Raw genomic sequence first — 18,935 nt, 5'->3', positions numbered from 1 at the left:
AAGTTCTAGTGCATACATATCTCACTTTGCATCAGGAAACAGCAGGTGAAGCAGACACAGGGAAAAACATGAGTGTTTTGTTTCAGGTGTCTCTGCGGGCATGATGTAGATTAATCCACTGGGCATGGCTCACAGTTACACAGCCCATTCAGCTCATGCTCCTGCCCATGTAGGAGGAAAGTAATCCTTGCAAATCCATGGAAACTCAGGGGCTGACGTGATAGTAATCCTAAACTTGAACAGATGAGACTTGAGTCTGTCAGACCTCATACAGTTGCTCAGACAGATGCCATGACTTGGACTTTTAAGTGGGTAGAGTGAATCCCTTCCATAGGGAAGAGAAGCTGCAATTAAGAGAGAATGCAATTCTAGTTCAGTAGTGTAGAAAGCATGTTCATATATAAATATAGTGAGGTAGCTTTTAAAGTCATTTAGGGAGACACACTCAAGCAGTGTCCTGTGCTCTGCTTTGGTTAAGTCCTCCTGCCATTCTCTTGTTTCTAACATTGCAGAACATCTGGCAGCACAGAGATGCTCCTTTATTTAATGGCAACTTCTGGCTGATGGATTTTACTTTTTTCAGGTACAGAATGGAGCACAAAAGCCAACCCTTAGCAGTGAGACTGATGTGATAACTAGATGGACCTCAGGGGGAGAGATAGTAAGGAAATAAACTGGAGCTATAGCTGTCTTTACTGGATCTTGTTAAGTGTCTCCTCTGGTTGTTTCTGATTTATGTTTGTTCAAATTTCTGTCTCATGAATAAGGTTATAAAACACCAACCTCCAAAGAGGCAGTCAAGTTTGGCAAAATGTACAGTGCATAATGTACAGACCATTCACACTAGTTGTTATTCATCAGCTTTCAGTTTTTGAAAGGCTTCTTTTTCTCACTCAGTATTTATTTGATGATTTTCCTAAGAGTGGCATTTGACATTTAAGTGATAATTGTCTAGCTGTCACTTGCCTAAATTTTACTCCAAGTGGGAGAGAGGGATTAAGCCAAATGTCAATATATATCTCAAATTAACTCAATTCTCTTGCTTGAGTCTTTCTTCTTGCATTTTTACTCATACTCCTATCCTTAATACAAACCTGACCACATGTTTTATGTGCAGAGATGAAGATCTGGCCCCATAAAATGGAAATTTTGGTGCTGGCTTGACTGTACTTGGGATCTCACCTCAGCTCCTCAGACCAGGATATGTTGTCTCTCCTTGGTCTCCCTTTAACAAATTATCTGTTTGAACGTTTTAAGAGAAAATAGAAAGAAAGCTACATTTATGTCTCTCAGTAAGGTCAATTTTTTTTTTACTGTACATAAGATTACAAGAGAGAAATCAAAACAAAACAAAAAAAAAAAACCAAAAAAAAAAAAAAAAAGAGGAAAACTGGTGAGCAGAATCTGAGAATAAGGTCCCAAGATAAGGAGCAGGGTAAAAATGTTTTGTAAATCTATTACATACAGTCATTAAGGCATGATAGAAGTCTGGTATTTCATTTCGGCAGGGATAATGAGGACAGGCCTTTTTACATAGATTCATAGCACCAATGACAGAGGGGTTATTAGGTCTGATTTGTGCAATATAAGCCCTTAAATTACTCTCATTTACCTTTCTGTTGAGCTCAGTAACCGCTGTTTGATTGGTGTTATCCAGAAAGACACCCAGTCACGATGTGATGACCTCCAGAGACAGAAAATCCACAGGTAGCCTCGGTAGCTTAATCACATTTGCTGTTGCAATAGATACTTGCTTTCAAGTATCTACTTGATAGCTATCTACTTGCCTGTTCTCAGTTTCCAACCATTGTTTCTTATTGTGACTGTCTCTGCCAGACTAAACGTCCTCTTTCTAACCTGGTACTTTGTCCCTTGTGCAGCAGAAGGCTGCAGCATCTATGTTCATGGGAGCCATCCTCATCCAGTCAAATGCTGAGAGCGGATGCTGTAGCCAGAGCTTCAATTTTGCCTCTTTATGCAAAATCTGTCCAAATACAAATATTGCATCTAGCCAAATACCACGATGGTTTCAGAACATTCAAAGATGTTCATGGATTTTCAAAGCCAGAACATTTGATAAACAGGCTTGATAATTGCCTGGTCCAGGTGTGGGAAGCTTGCAGCCCATAAAACGGGCTTTGAGTCTGGGAATTTGTTCTGCATTGTACATATGGATACACATTTTCTGCTCTTTCTTATTACTGGATAATACTGAGGATTATATCAGCCCTCTCCTCTACAATTACACTCAAAATTCTTATTTTGCCCTGATTTGCCCCTTTTCCTGTACCCGATTTAGCCTGGCACTCTGGATAGCAAAGGCCAAGCTCTGAGGTAAGGCTTCTGTTGAAGCTCATCTCTGTTTCCATAGGAATTGCAACATGTTACTTAGTCACATGGTCTGAACTTGGGTAGACCTGTGCGGTGTCAAGAGTTGGACTTGATGATCCTTAAGGGTCCCTTCCAACTCAGGATATTCTATGATTCTATGATTCTATGTTTCAGTGCACTTGTTTGTGATATTTAAAGAGAAAAGGAGAGAGGCTATTTCAGTTTGCTTGACAGAATTCACTTATGTGAGCAATATGCTATATTAACAGATGAACACTGATAATAGAGATTATAAATATCTGTCCAGGCCTTGTAGTCTTTCTTGCAGAAGAACACGATATCCCTAATTCCTTCATAGCCATTTGATTTTTTTTCAAGCCTTTTCCATTTTGGGGAGATGTCAAACAGCAGGACATGTTTTGTTTCTGAGGGTTAACACATTGCAGTTCTGTGGAAGATGTGGCCATCTGGGGCCCATGCACCCTTCCTCCATCCAGCCCTGCCCAGGCATGCAGGAGCTGGCACACGGCAGGCTCTGAGAGCTCGGGGTGCGTGTGTGTGGGTGTAAGATGGAGACAGGGCAAGAAGGGTAAGTGCTACAGCAGTAATATCTGTCCAAGTGGGAGGAGAGGGCATGGATGAGTCTGAGCATCCAGGCGTTTTTACCAGCATATCAATTAACCCTGGCTCTGAGTAGATTTAATTGGACTCTGAAGGCAGCTAGTCTGCCAGTAGTTCGGAGCTGGTCTAAGGAGCAGTAAAAATGTTGGAAGCCATGAGCCAGCTTGTTTCTGGGGCTCCCCCTGCCAGCTCTGCAGCTCTGTCTGTGGTCATGCAAGCAGGTCTTTCAGTTTTGGTTGTGTCAGGATGTGGAATAACTCATTAAAGCACACCCAGCTCCAAGAAGTCCTCTGCAGGTCTCCATGGCTGGGTGGGCAGTGAGGCAGGAATGGAGCTGCCTGATGCCACAGCAGGATCAGTGAGAAAACCAAAGGAGAGAAACAGGTGCTTGTTTTTCAACAGTGGCTTGTTCATTGCAAATAGATGCTGTCTCTGGAAGAGTAAAGCCAAACACATGCCGCACTTCTTTCTAGGTGTGCATTTGTTAGAAGCAGCAATTCAGGAACAAGTTAGAGTTTATTTAAAGAATGGAGCCTTTAGGGGTGTTTTCCTTGTCCTTGCCTGTATCTCCTGCTGAGCACCCCACTTCACGACATGCTGAAATCTCCTTCTCAACCTCACCCCATGCCTCTGCCTTCCCCTCCCACCGCCCCCGTGCCTCCCTCCACCCAGCCTTTCCCTGCTCTCCCTGCACCATGCACTGCTGTGCCAAGCCCCTTCCTGCTCCCTCTGCAAACCCATCTGTGCTGTGAAACTCCCCACCTACAAAGACCACACGCTGCTGTCTGGATCCCACTCTCTTCTTGTTTTGTATCAGTTTAAATCTGTTGGCTTCAATGGTGTTGCTTCTCCCCTTGCAGCTTGAAGCAAGAATCACAACTCGGTATCTGGCCGGGCTGTTCAAGGATAAAATCTTCCTGGGGAACAAAAGGCTCCCATTGCTTTCTCAGCAACATAAAGCTTCCTCTGCACTTAGATCTGCATGTTTTTAATTGTTTCCATGTTGAACTGTAGCTTTTTCTGCCAGGCAAACAACATCTTTGCTTGCTGCTGTCCTGCTCTCAAACTCTTCTGTCTCTGTGAGGTGAGGGAAAGGTGTTTGCAAACCCTTCTCCCACTGATACTGGGTATGGTTGCTGAGGCTGGACTGGCCATATTGCAAACACTTAGCCCTGGCCCTGGGAAATGTGCTCCAGGTACACCAGAAGATGTACACAGGTACACAGGTTCACTGCTTCCTTGAGAGACTCTCCCTGAACATGCCAGCAGGGAGACAGTTCTCATATACCTAGGGCCCGAGGACCATTAGTCTAATTACTGGGATATAGGGATGTTCCTAATCACGAGCTTTGGTGTGTTGTACAACACATTCTCTTAGTGTTAGTGGCAATCTTGGTTACTGGCTGGAAGACTGGAATTTGGCTATAGCAGAGCCCATTCCTCTACCTCCAGCATGTCCTCCCCCTTTCCCCCATGAAACCACACTACTGCTGACAAAGTGCAGGAGGATGCTTCGCAGGAGGAAACACCTTTTGGAGGGACACACGTCCCTCATACTGAGAGGTCGTTGTCCTGAGACTTGGTGGATACCCAGAAGAATCACATGGAGCTGTGTATGTAGAGAGTTGGCGTTGACTATAAAAACCCACCGCATCTAAAAACAAGGACAGCTTCTCCCAGAGACACCTGCACGATGCTTTCTGCGTGGGAAGAAACAGACACAGTGAAAGCGAAGTGCAACATTTTGCCCGAAATGGCAGCTTACCGAGTCAGAGCTTCACAGTGACAGATCCGTGCCCAGCCAAGCCAGCTTCTACATTTTCTAAATGTATTCTCCGGTGCCTTTGTCATGATTGGAAACACCACAGCTGAAGCTGTTCATTGATTCTGTGGGTTTGTCAACCTAAAGTGTTTTTGATGGCCGTGAAGCGAGGTATCTGTTTACCCTGCTTTCTCTATTTGCTTCTTACCTGGGCAGATTGCTGAGCCTCTGTGAATCCTCATTGATTTTCCTGGGAGCGAAATGTCATTACTGCCGCGGGCTGCACACATCAGGTACATTGGAGAACGGGATCGTTAGGGGGCTGTGTCATTAGCTGCGCTCCTAATGTACTCCACAGTGCTTTCTTCTCGAGGAGGTGGCACTGATTGTCCGAGCTGGCTGCCTCATCTCTCTCAACACAGTACCACTGGGTCTTGTACAACCTCTGGTGTGTTTATCCCCACACAGCTCAGGTGCAGGGTACACAAAGTTCCTGCGGGAGGTCGGGTGCTAGAGGGACCTACACAAAATCACTCTGCAGCCAGGCAAGGAATTGAGCCCAAGCCTTAAGAGCCTGTGGCTGAGGTGAACGGTGAGGCAGGGCTAGCTTGTAGCTGGAGGACACCGTGACAGGACCTTTGGGCCTCTGCAGCCCTGGTCTCTCAGTCCTTACCCAAAACTGCCCTTTAGCAGACTGAGGTATTGTGGTATCGTGCAGCCATGGGTTGTGATGGGGTTGTTCTGTCCTCAGAGTTTAGTTGATGCCTGCAATATACGCATATTTGGCTTTTAAATAGCAGTCACAGCCTGCTATTCAACTCCGCCCAGTATCTGTATCTTTCCTTCGCCTGTGTGCAGTCAGGGAGATATGGCTTTGATCCAGCAATTGCATCTGATCACACACATCTGTTAATTCCTGTTCAATAATCTAATTGCCTACAAGAAAAAATTGCCGTGTGTTTTGTAAAGTTTTCTATTTTTGGAAAGTTCCTAGTGAGATATTTTATGTTCAAACGGCAGAGATATAGGTCACAAATCATATTAAGTTTCCATTTTTAGTCATCTTTCAAGAGTTAATAACATTTTACTTGTCACACAGCCCCGATAAAGCACCCAAACTCATGGCTTATCAAGCTGTTGCAACTGAGACTTCCCACACCCTCGTTAGCACCTTGCAGTCCTGATCCTCAGCTGACCTGAGGCTGTGACTATATCTGAATTGGATGTCAGGACGGGGTCTGGGCACACATTATCACCTTCCAGGGCTTCTTGGGAAGGAAACGTGTGCATGGGCAGGAAGGGACACGTGGCGTGCTCCCACGGGTCTTCTTGTCTGCGTGGTTGGGGGTCCAGCACCCTGAGGGTCACCGTGAAGCCCATCTGCCCTGCAGGTGGGGTTCAGCCATGGTGCACACACTGGGACCTGCCTACTATGTAGAAATAGTCACTGCCCAGACCTCTTCATTCACCTGAGCTCTGAGTAGGTACAGATTTGTATCTTCCCTTGGGCTCTTGGGCACTAGCTGTTGCCCACCTTTATCCCCAGCCACCAGGGTCAGGCCTGGTTTCCTCCATTGCCCGATGCATAGTCCAAGTGAAACTCACAGAAGATTGTTTTAAAAACCAGCTGTTTTTTAAACCTCTTAGCTTTAACCGTCACAAAACATTAGCATACTCACTAGGATTTAAGATGCTTGCATGCCCTTCTGCCCTGACATGGCTATGATACTGGATTCATCTACCAGGTGGCCATCTCGCCGCCTCCAGCCAGGTGCTCCCATGCAACCAGATTTTGTCAGGTGTGCCTAAGCCAATAACCTGAATTGTCACATGAATCAATTGTCATTAACCGATACAGGATCCAGCAGGCAAACAAGCTCCTTATTGGTCATTTTTAACCTCTTGCATCAGTGTGTTTCAGATAGCTGAAACACACACTAATGCAACATGCTCATGATAGCTTCTATTTTTTTTATAAGCTCTTTATAAGCCACTTATAAATAGAACCTTAATATGAAGTGTGACAGATTTCTAGTCTTTATTCTCTCCTTAGCCCTCCAAGCGCTTCCTTTCTGTAATACAGAATATATCCAGCGTGCCCTAGATATTCTCCATTCTTGCTGATGACTTTAGCTCTCAGCCATTGATTCTCTCCACTGCTTTGTCAGTGCAAATGGATCAGGGCTGCAACTGTCTTTTCATTTAACATTTAGAAAGGACAAATAAGATCAAAGGGGCAGTGAAGGGGTGATGAATGGATGATGTATTTTGTTGCTCATGTGATGCCCTGAGGTCAAGGGGTTTCATGTCAATATAGTAAAGACACAAAAATCTGTATTTCATTTCCATTGCAGAAGAGAGAACTGTAGTAGCCGAGTGAATTATTAAAAAGAAGGAGAAAAACATGGTGAGGACATTGTGTGACATTTATATAGCGTCAGTACTTTGTGATATTCTATCTCACCAATAAACTTCACCAAATTCAGTGTATAATAGTCTCGCTTTCACCACTGGGCAAACACAGTGGCACAAAATGCCCAGTTTAGGGTTACACAGAAAATCAGTGGCAAAAGAGGGATGGAGCCCACATTCACTGTAGCCTCCAAATAATGCTTCTGTTCACCCTCTGCTGCCAGGAGAGAAATTTTTTATTTATATATATGTGTGTGTGTGTGTGTATGTATATATATATATTTCATTTATAAGGAGAAAACTCTAGAAGTGTATGAAAAATAAACGTTTAGAAGTCTATTCTGGTTTTCATTTTTTTTTCTATGGGGGAAAATTCCGTGCATCAGAGACTTGTGTGGTGTTGAAAGTTTAGAAGTAATACCTGTTCACCTCAACATATGTTGTTCAGATTTTACTGATCCCAGTCCCTTCAGTGTGCTCTTACTTTACCATTAAAACAAGCAAAGCCTTGTTGTTTCTCTTCATCCTTTCCTTACATTTAGCTACGAACAGCATAATGATGATCTTGAGGTCTCTTCCAACCTAGAAATTCTGTGATTCTGTGTGATGATGGATGTCTTGAGACAGTTAATAGATTGGCAGGCAGTTACAGATAAGCACATCTTCTGTTTCTCACGAACCCCAGAGAACATCAGGTGCAGAACTTGTAGGATTTAAAGCACAGCCACAGCTGAGGGCTGCGGACTGTAATCTAACCTAACGCTTTCTCAGCCATAGATGCCTTCCCCTTTATTTCCTTAAAACTTTTGCTCTTGCGTCACTGATAAATCATAGCCCTTTGCTTTGTAATATAGCCCCTTTTTATTTAAAGTTTTGCCTCCCTACCCATTAAACATATCCTCATTAGTGCTGCTTTTACTTTTCAGAAACGTATATTCAATATTACAGGCTTGGAGTTCTTTTGTTTTCTCCCTGAAGAGGTAAAACCCTGGGGGATTTAAGTATCTACTTGATAGGCTCACACAATCTTAATCAGCCTATAATGGAGCTAATGGCTGTTTGTCATCCTTGGAGATATAAATTTCCTGGTGATGTCTACTGCAGTCAGTGCATGAAGTATGCTCTGACTGCCAGCAAGGTCTAATAACCAGGAGAAGGGCAGCCAGCTTCAGCAGTGAGCAGGAGACTGTACTGGCTGCTTTTCTGGGGAACTCTGCTTTTTCAGTACCGAACGGGGGAAAATGGATAATGCTGGTAAGTGAAATAAAAACAGATCTTCCTTCTTAGAGGAGCTACGGGGCTCGTTTTCTTCCTCTCTCACTTGCTGCAGGAGATGTGTTGCTTTAGCCTTTAGCTCCTTCCATTTCAATGTCCTTTATTAGAGCAAATTTCTATGTGTAAAATGTGACACGCTTAAGTTTTTAACCCTTTATCAGTCAGCTTTTCTGTTTTAAGTCTGTTTTTCCTTGAAATGTGATCAAAACTGTAACGTAGGATCTGCCTTCCTAAGATTTTCGGTTCTGTTTGAAAAGCTGTATGCAGGAAATGTGGAAGGAATGGGAAATGTATATAGCTGAGTAGGAAAATATCTTTCACAGACTGCAATAGGTGAGTATAGGTAACTAAAAATCTGACCAAAAGTGGATAGTGCGTATCTTGTACCTGCATCATTTTAAACTGCTTCTATTCCCTCTATATACTAGTTTGCTCTCTCTTATATTTAGAACATAAAATACTGAATACATTTGCACTTTTTATTGTTTTCTTTGATGTTCCAACTTTAGATCATGCATTTTCATGCCAAATAATGCACTGCATGGTTTCTAAGGAGGTGCACACAATACCAGCATTGCATATGTGATGAAATGGGTTATTTGCATTTCCCTCTTGCATTACCTCGTATCCCTAAGTGTTACAAAAAGTGCTTTTTTTGTGATGGATGTTTTGCATGTGGCTTTGATTGCTGTAAAACTTGAAGGTGTCAGTGTTTCAGTGATTCACTGATAGTAGGACAGTTCGTACCGGGATATAGAATTTGCAGGAAACTCAGTGACCTTTGAAACCTGCTCCAGTCATCAGATTTGTCTAGTATTAACCTTAAAAGTGATGATCACCTCTACAATGTATGAGAAGAAAATCTATGGTAGAATTCAGAAATGATGCTATGAGTGCAGCTTTCTTATTTTCCTATTATTATTTTTTAAATCGTGTAATAATAGGAAAACTCGTACCTATGTCTGCTTAGCTGTCCAGGTCAATACCACCTCAGGTGTGCTATGTTTCTATGACAAAACAAATTCTTGCTCTTCTCTCTCTAAAATGCAAGACCAAAAAAAATCCCCTTTCTGAAATTAAAATGTTGCCATCGTGGAAAACTACATTGCTGGTACCTGTGAGCTCAAAAACTGACTCTGTCCTCATATAATGTTCATTTCTGTGAAGCAAATAAGATGAGGAATACTCTGCTCTTGGTGCTTTGGCTAGCTCCTGAGAAGGCTTAACCTAATAAATGTTAACAATGTGTGTTTGATATTCCATGACGAGGCAGAATTTTCCAGTTAGAGGGGAAGGATCCCTGTTCTCCAGTACAGACTGCCTTTGGGCAAGAGATACCCTAAGCAGTTAATTCCTCCAGGTTTTTAAACTCTCCAGCATCAGCAACTAATACTACTGAAGTCTTGACAGAGCTATCACTTTAATCCAGCTATAAGAATCTGCTCTGGAATGAGTCACATTTATTTTAAAGGCCATTTTTTTGGAGGGGGGGGTGAAGAGGGAAGCTGGTATCTGAAAACCATAGAAACAGATTTTCCTATGCATTTTTTTTTTCCGCCTTAGGAAGATTCCGGTTTCCTTGAGGTCTGCAAAATTTGGAAGTTAAAGTAAGTAAGGCTTTGCCCTCTGCACAACTTTACCAACTACTTGCAAAGCCTCTTATAAGGCCAGTTTGCTGAATAGCTCCAGGTTTATGTATTTATTTATTCAATTTCATGCAGAAACAGTGACTGATACTTTTTTTTTTTTTTTTTTTTCTGAGGAAACAATTTATATACAATTTAACTTAGTTAAAATAATGGAAGAATAGTTAAGGACCGGGTAAGAAAACCCAACAACTGGTGGCAGTAAGCCTCACCGAGAAGGTCGATTTGTTCCCAGAGTACCTTCAGAAAGACTTTTAAAGCACTTGACCCCTAATTGAAACCACACAGAGCTTGGTGCCAGCATGGGAAGTGCATAGCTGGCACCTCTGTGGGCCTGGTCCATTCCCCCCTTCATTTCACAGGGATGCCTTGTGCTGAAATCTGGGCATTTACCAGTTGGTGATCAAACAGAAAGGAGCGGGCTATCTGCAGCCATAAAACCAACTGCCCTATCAGTTTGTTCTCTGGTAGCTCACCATTTGAAATGTAAACATGCCCATGTACACAGACTGGATTACCTGCCTGGATTCCTCCTAAAGAGATGCCATTTCTGGCAGCACAGAATGGCAGAGTCCTAGCTGAGCTGCAAGTTTTAGCCGCCGACTGTCAGAAATAACAATTTAGCTATCGGTGTCAGTGAATCAGGCCTTTGTTATTACATTCATCATGCTGCCAAAGAGACTTTCAGAGTCAGACCATGGATAATTGTTGGGCAAAACTCCATCCCCTGCTCCACATAGCAGAAATATCTCTGTAATTCATCAGTCATATTCTGTGCCATCATCAAAATCATTTTTCTGGCCCAAACTGTTATTTAGAAAGATCAGTGTTGCTAATAAGTCAGCTGATTAGGTCCATGCTATTTCATGGTTTCAAGAAACAAGGTTTTCATTTAAGAAGTCCCTTCATTTCAATGCTGGGTTGCTTATTTTAATCCATGCCACTGAGACGGCTCCACACAACTGTTGTCTCGTGTGCTCTTTTAAAAGCCTTTCCTGGAATAACAATAAAATATTCATCAATCTGTGTATGGCATGGCAGGGCAGTCCTAGCAGCATTTTTTGGCCTGTTTTGGCAGCCTTTGTCTCTGACAGTTTGGCCGCAGGTATTCAGCTGTGAGACTGCCTGCTGCTGCAGGGGAGGCACCAGCAGCCCCCTGCCCACCTCCCCCGGTGGGGCCAGGGCTGCAGCTTTGCTGCCTGCCTCTGCTTCGATCCAGGCACACGGCTGAAGTCAGTAATGATACAACAACACTCACGTCAAAAAAAAAAAAAAAGAGAGAAAAAAAAAAAAAGGGAGGGCTGGAAATAACTCATGGGAAAGAAAGAGAATATAAAAGTAGCAAGAAACTTGTGTAGCAGGAAGAGAGGAGCTTGCGGAAACAGACGTGCTCCCAAGTGATGCTTTTTTTGGGATTTCCTGCCAGAAGGAGTGAGATCAGCACTATCCCTTCCCCCAGAGCTCTTCCTCCACTCTGTCCTGCCTGCCTGGTATCTCACCTTCAAGTGGACAAGTCTCGCGTGCTAATTCATAACCACAAGGCATGCTGGTGCGAGGTGCCTGGGGGCAGGGGTTTGGCAGGGTGAGCCACACCACGGTGAGGTGCCACGTTGTGAACGTGATCCTAGCCTCAGACAAAACCAGGAGGCCTTGTTTCATCTTTCTTGGGGATTTACGTGATTCCTTTACACTTGGAATATTACTGTAGCAGTAATGAGCTAGCTGTGGTTAATTGTTACCCTGAATTATGTCGGCTGTATGGCTGGAGCTGTGGACTGTGCCTCCCAGTAAATAAGCTGTTTTAAAGGGACTGGCAGTCTTGGATACCGAATATCCTATCTTTGATCCAATAACATACTGAACTTCTTCTCTGACCAGCAGTGAAATTTAGATTAGTCCACAGAAGCAAGAGTGCACTCACTCGTGGCGGGGCAGGGCAGGGTGAATAGCAAGTATCAGCTGAGCCTTCTGCACGATGGCACGTGTCACAGGAAGGTTAGGAGACACAGGAAGCTGTCTGCTGGCTGTAACTCCCTTGCTTTTGAATTAATGCATCATTTTTGTCTTTCAGTAAGTCAATAGGACTTATTTAGCATCCTTTAGATGTAGGAATGCCAGGATTGAAAGCTTATTAAGAATTTGAAGTTATAGATCCTTTGTAATGTCTTACCTATACTTGTGGCAAACAGTGGATATCTTATTAAATTTTAAGGAAAAACAATAGTTGTTATTAAATGTTAAGGAAAAACAAGTAGTTGGAAGAGGAAGCTGAAATTTTGGGATTCAGATTATGTTCCTGGTTTTCTGTTGAACTCTCTGTGTTCAAAGTCTGGTGTGGCACAGCTTGTCTGCTACCCAGCAGCCTCACCGTGTTCTGTAAGGTTCACTTGGTGCCCACAAAGGGCTCTGAAATCCTTTGGCCATCCATGGCTTAGGCTTGGCTGAATTGTCCCTTTCCATCCTTATCAATTTGGAAACCTGAAACAAAACCACCTGCTGCGCAGACACTGGCAGTGTAACTGTGGGTTTGCCAGCTCTTAGCGCAATGACAGCTCCAAACTCCAGCAGCAAAATCAGCCTTGTCCTGCTGGCAGCTTCTGTTTTGACCTTGGGTAGTACCTTGCCCAAGTGACTTGCGTATGTGTTCTTGTTCTCCCCCCACCCCTCCTTATTTTTTTTTCCCCATCAGTGTGAAGATGTTTTTGGAAAGCACATCAGCATCTCCTTTCTCTCCACCCCATGCTTACGTAAAAGTTCCCTCAGTATCTTTGCAAAGCATGGTTACCAGTGAAGTCATGCTGACTTCTACTGGGTTCACATGCTTTTTGCTATAGATCACAAAATGGTTGTCACCTGGACAATAAAATACAAAGCAACCATCAGCTCTTTTACGTGACACCGTGTGTCTTTATTTGCCTCCTATTTGTGTTCATTGCCTCAGTTGAGGCAGATGCTGTAGTGTGTCACAGGTCACCACCATCTCCTAGAAAGCTGACTTTCTTCCTCCTGTAATTTTAGAATAATACCCGTGGCATATGCCCCTTTACCCAGAAGCTGGAACAGAACATTTATAAAGTCATATTCTTGGAAAATGTTTGTCAGGATTAAACTTTCCCGTGAGGATGCAGCTCCCAGTCTGTTTTCAAGTTGGCATTGATGTAGCCTCTGAGTATCTGTAGAAACTTGTGCAGGAGTAAAATGATGGTGATCTTCTAACCTAGTGATGGTCCACCAACTCTGCCTAGAATGGTTCTTGGGTAACCTCTTGGCCAGAAATGCTGGGGTTGCACTTCACACTCATCATACTCCAGCAACAATTCCAGCCTCCACAGCACTTCTTATAAAGGAGCCCCATGAACTCTGGCTGTTCTAGAGAGGTTGTGTGATGCAGTTTTCATTTTCTAACAAATTCTGATTCTGTTTCCTGACCAAAAGAGCTAGCAAGCACCAGCCCATCAGGCACTGAGTCTGTACCTTATATTTACATCTACTGGCTGTGTGTTTTTTGGCAAAATGCCCTCAGACCCCCCTGTTCTGAGCTCTGAATCATCACTGCCACCTGTTGTGAGGAAGGAAGTGTTGTGCATGGACATAGAAACCCAAGTTTTACAGGTACTGTTTCCTCACATGCTTCTAGCAACAACCAGACCACTGCTGCAGGAGCCAACCATTCTGAGAGCACAAGGGAGCAATCAGGAGGAGGAAGGGTTGTGTTAAGAGGCGCTGGCACAAATCATTTGGATAAAAGCAGCCTGGGCTCCAGGGCCTTGGAAGACCCCAAATTGAGGGGCTTGAAGTTATCCACAAAGGGGAAAGCAACATCATGTGACCAAAAAGCAGGTGGCTGATAATAAGGATCCAGCTTAGTGCCGTTTAATCATCGTTCATTGTCTCTAGCTGTGAATCTTGTAGGAAATTCAATGCTTAATTATGGAGTGCCTTGCAGGGGTATTGCTTTGGGCGCTAAAAGCAGACTGGCTGGAATGCTATCAAAAAGCCTCCCCTCCCAGTGTTTAACCATTTTTTACATTTTCATATAAAACATTGATAAAACTTCCTCCCGAAGTAAAAATGAAAAAAAAAAAATAAGTAGCTTAGGACTGTAAGGCTGCTTTGCAGCCTTTTCCCAGCAGGCACGAGCCAGTCCTGAGCAAAGCAGCCCAGCTGCTCTCATCCCCTTCTGCTGGCAGGAGGGGCCAGATGAACTCGACCCTGGCCTGTCGGCAAATGGGTTTCTGAGTTTCTGGGAACGCATGGCTTCAACAATGGATTTTGGGGTGGGATAAGGTCCATGGTCATATCTAGTCTTCAAATAAAGCAAAGGACCCAGGAGAAACAGCTGGCCAGAGCAAATACTTAGTTATTTTTACTTTGCTCAGCATCAAAGTTTCTGTAACAAGTTAATTTTTGATAATTTTGTTATATGATAAAATCCTTTAAAATAATTTTCTGAATAGTACCAGGATATTTCATAATCACAAAGACCATCCCAGGGTCTTTACACTCTACAGGGACGCAGATGCAGTGGGGGACACCTCCAGAAATAAGCTTCTGGTCTCTTGCTTGACCTGTGCTAGCAGAGCACAATTCCATCAAAATTCCACAAATTCCAAGGCAAATGTGACAGCAGCTGGTATTGCCACAGGAGACAACGTTGGGACAGATTCATCCTCACTGCAGCTCCTGCTGACTCACAAGTCCCTTCTGTCTTTCTCCCTGGGGCTTGAGGCACTCCAAAAAGTGAGGGGTTTTTGGTTACGGAGGCTCGCGTGGAAGCCATGTGGGGAGAGGAGCCACAATATGGCTATCTCCAACCAGCAGAAAATGCGTGCTGCTAGAAGCTGCTCGTTGGCATTTAGAGCACAGTCCAGCGATGCTTTGCTTTGCTGAGCTGGGGCCTTACTGCCAAAGGAAAAGGGCTGTTAGTGCAGGAAGCCTACAGAGCTCTTGTGCATGCATATATCACAAAAATAGTGCGTGTATTTTCACTTCTTTGATTGTAACTGCGGTAGTTATTTCGCCTTTTATCTTTTTTTTCTGTTTCTGTTTTTGTTGTTTAATATTATTAAAATAACTAACATGACGCATTATTCTGTTTTAATTTCAAATGAAATTTGGCAACTTCTAGTGCTGGGATAAGGTTTAATTGCTCTTGGCATTTTAAGAAGAGATGCAAATGACAAAGACATTAAACTGACAAATTATGACAGCTCACATAACACTTTTTTCAATGGATTTTTTCCATGCATTTTTAATGCCCAGAATAGTCAGCCTTAATACTACCATATTTACAATAAATCATTATTCTAATGGAGACATTTTGCTTTGTCAGGCAATACACAATCAGCAGTTTTCAATAAAGAATCTGAAAACTGTTTAATTCTGCGACACAAACTTCTAAATGCCAGACAATTTAAAATTGGGGCCAACGTGCTGCCCTTAAATTGGGATATTAAGAAATAATTAGAGCACAGTAAGGGCAGGTTGCCAAATGTAACTTTTAAATTCCCTAGGTCGTGTCACTTAACGCAGTGATTGTGATGTGATGTATGTCTTCTGGAAGGCATATGCATGCATTTCCTACAGGGCAGCTTAAGGTTTTGACGGGTGCCTGCAAGAGGTCGAAGTGGCTGCTTACTTAGACATGCGTGGTTTCAGGAGACGTAAAGCATCACAGAATTTAGGAACAAGGATGGGCTGGGGCTTAAAGGTGGGATGGGAGCCAGTAGCAGGCTCTACCTTGCCTACTTTTCCTATAGAGCTCAGCAATTATTTTTTTTCCTTCAGCACCCTATGTGGACTGTGTCAGGGCATTTGCAAGTTTAGACAGCATAGACAGTGGGAAAAATGCTTTCTTACCTACAAGTGGGAGGCTCTGAGGCTGTGGTGAAGTCTTGAGCAAGATTTTGGGATCCATCAAGGTAAACGATTTACTTTGCAATGTCAGGAACCTCTGAGGGTGATGAATATTATTTTATTGTCCTCCGTTTCAAAATAATGCAACATCTGTTAATGGTAATTGTTTTAGTGCTGGGTATTAAATGTTTAACACACACATCACAGGAGTTGAAGTACTTGTATGCGGAGCTCTGGAATTTCAGTTAAATTTCTGTCACCTGGGCAGTCTCTGGAGTTCTGTAGGTGCCGTGGGTACTCCTTCATACCCTGTTCAGGAAACTTGCCTGCAAAGTAAGTTGGGCAGGCATAATATTGGCAAACCAGCCAGATTGCTCAGTATCACGTAGAATGTTATTTTAGGAGAAAGAATAGCCAGCGTCCTTTCCACCCTCCCACCCTAAAATGTTCCCTGCTTCCAGGGAGGGATAAGAGAGGGTGGTGGGACCCCTTCCCCTCTCTGGTGGCTGCCTGCATCGCTCTTTCTTCTGCACCATGTGCAAACAACCTAATGACATGCCACTGGCTTGAGGGGGCAGATCGCACGGCTGCTGTTTAAAAGCACTTTTCTGAGAGTGGTGTTTTGCTGCCGCATTAGCAATGCTGTGCGTGTGTTGGTAAAGGCTGCTTCTCTCTGCAGCCCTCTTACCCGTTGTGATGCTGTTGTCTGTGTGACGCAATGCCTGGCTAATTCAGTGCCATGAAAAGCTCAACTGATGTAAAGAATGACCTCCCTCACCGCTGCTTGCAATCACAGTTTTGGTGTTTTTTTATTTATTTTTTATTATTTTATTTGTTTGTTTAAATTAAAAATTAATTAAAAAAAAAAAAAAAAACTTGAGGGAAAATTTAGCTTTTCTTATCCATCAGTGCAGATGGCTCTCACCTGTTGGAGTTCGTGCACCTCTTCTGGATGTAGACAGGCTTGAGCAGTACTTTCAGAGGACCTCTTCCAGGCGAACACCAGGTGAAGGCAGAAGTTAGCATCCTTCCTGCAACCAGCACTGAACCATGGTTTTGTGACATTTCTGCCTCTTGTGCATGATCTTGGCTTCCTTTGCTTTGCCTTGAAGCTTTTTCACGGGTCAATAAATGGCACCTCAGGTAGTACCTCAGACTGCCAATGGAGAAGAGGGTAGTCACTGTCGTGAAAGACAGCTGATGTGTGTTTGCCTGAATAATCAACAAAAATAAACTTAGCAGCATTGTGTGGATGGAGCTGTGTGACCTCAGTCTCTCTTTTCCTCCTCTTGACTTTTGCACCTTTGCCTTTTTATGGCTTAGGAAACACCTAAAGGCCTGGTAGGATGCAAATTGTCTGTTGCCTGCTACTGTGATGGACTGGTCCAGATAAGTCCCTTGGTGCCCTCTGCTCCCATTTCCATGCTGCTCTGCATGCTCTGTGCAAACCTGCCCAACTGGGGGCTTGTTGTTTGTTTGCTTTTTCTTCTTCTGCCGGCCTTCACACTCCCATTGTATTATAGGCAGGATGAAAAAGGGAAAAAAAGTGTTTTGAAAATATTAGTAGCTTGGCAGCTGAAGCTTCCCGAGGCTTTGCAGAGGGATTTGGAGTACTTATTTCCCATACTTTCACAAGCTGTGCTATGCACTGTGCAGTAAAGCTCCAGCTCTGCAGCTGGTGCCATGGAAGTAGGTTGCTGTGCTCAGATCTGGCATTTGCCTGCACATCATCTTCCAGGTTCAGCTGTAGCATTGGCAAGACCACACCTGTACTGGGGGCTTAAGCTGCCACCCCATTGCTGTCTCACAAGGGGAGAGGGTGAAATTTTAGCACCAGTTTGGTCTCTAAAAACACAGAACAAACAAATTTGGGAAGAGAAAACTTACTTGTATCAAACTGGGCTTCTTTTCAGTGGACAGAAATAGCAGAGCAAGTTTTCATGTGCCCTATGATTTCCCTCCTTGTCAACTCCCTGATCACATTGGCTAGGCACAAACACTCAGAAACTGGATGTTATTCATCACTGGTACGAGATTACTTCCCACAGCTGAGAAGTGGTCTCTCAGTTATTTTGGAATTTGCCATGTCAAAGACGACTAGTCCAAAATTTAAAAAAGCATCATTTTTTACCATCTTAAAAAAGCATATCGGCTCCTCCACTTTTCTCCCAATTCTTCCCTCCCGTTTTAGTGAATGTTACATTAAATCACATTCTGTTGCTTGTTCATTTATAGAACAAGCTATCTCTTTGCCATATTTGTGCACAGCTGCATCACATGCTTTGTGTGGTGCAGGAGGCATTGCAAATGCATGGGAGCAAAAATGCTTCCCGAGCAAAACAAGGCACCCTGCAGCACACAAGCACTGACCTGCAGAGGTGATGCTCAGCCACCACACGGAGCCTGTGGAAAGCTGGATTGCTGAGGGCCACTGCTGGAGGTGGAGTGCTGGGCTGGGTGGACCTTTCCTCTATATGTAGGATGAACACAGGCCGAGCAGAGAGATGGAGAGGTCCCAGGCTGCTGCAACGTGTGTTAGTGTATCCTAGCGGATGGGGGATTGTTACCAAAGAGAGCTTTTGTTTCCTTCGTGAGAAAGCTGCATGCTTTTAAATAAGTGATTATTAATCTGTTATACCAGTTTTTAAAAGCAGTAAATGAGGTACACTGGTAATCATTAACTGGTGAGTCTGACGTCCATCCCGAGCAAAAATATGGAACAGATGATACAGAGACTGAGCCAGAATGAATGAAGGGACTGAATATAAATAATTCCAATTAACATGGGCTTGAGGAAAAACAGGTTTGGGGGAATTATTTCATACATCTAAGTTGCTGCATTGGAAGATGCTTGTCTTGGTTCTGCTGTGTAGACCCTAGACATTATACAATTAATATGTTATGTATCAAATGAACTATCTAGTGCCTAAATACTCGGTTTCAAAATACAAATGTAATTTGGGGATTTGTTGCCACCCATCTGGTGTGATTCTGGAGGTACCCAGCAAGAGCTGGTTCTCTGCTCCATGCTA

General features: G+C 43.5%; 1 protein-coding gene across 3 annotated transcripts in view; it reads left to right on the top strand.

Annotated features, from left to right (window-relative positions):
* PHACTR2 (phosphatase and actin regulator 2) overlaps window positions 1-18,935 on the top strand; it is a 136,425-nt gene that overhangs the window by 19,609 nt on the left and 97,881 nt on the right. The window contains exon 1 of one of the 3 annotated variants that reach the window (XM_013106831.5): window positions 8,229-8,380. The exons of the other annotated variants lie outside the window; for them this stretch is intronic. Within the exon in view, the coding sequence (XP_012962285.2) occupies window positions 8,368-8,380 (13 nt within the window). The 5' untranslated portion in view covers window positions 8,229-8,367. Of the gene's footprint in view, window positions 1-8,228; window positions 8,381-18,935 lie in introns of those variants that run through there. 3 annotated transcript variants of the gene reach the window in all.

Source organism: Anas platyrhynchos, chromosome 3 (assembly GCF_047663525.1).
Source record: "Anas platyrhynchos isolate ZD024472 breed Pekin duck chromosome 3, IASCAAS_PekinDuck_T2T, whole genome shotgun sequence".
Taxonomy (NCBI): Eukaryota; Metazoa; Chordata; class Aves; order Anseriformes; family Anatidae; genus Anas; species Anas platyrhynchos.
This window is presented reverse-complemented; position numbering and strand designations above follow the sequence as displayed.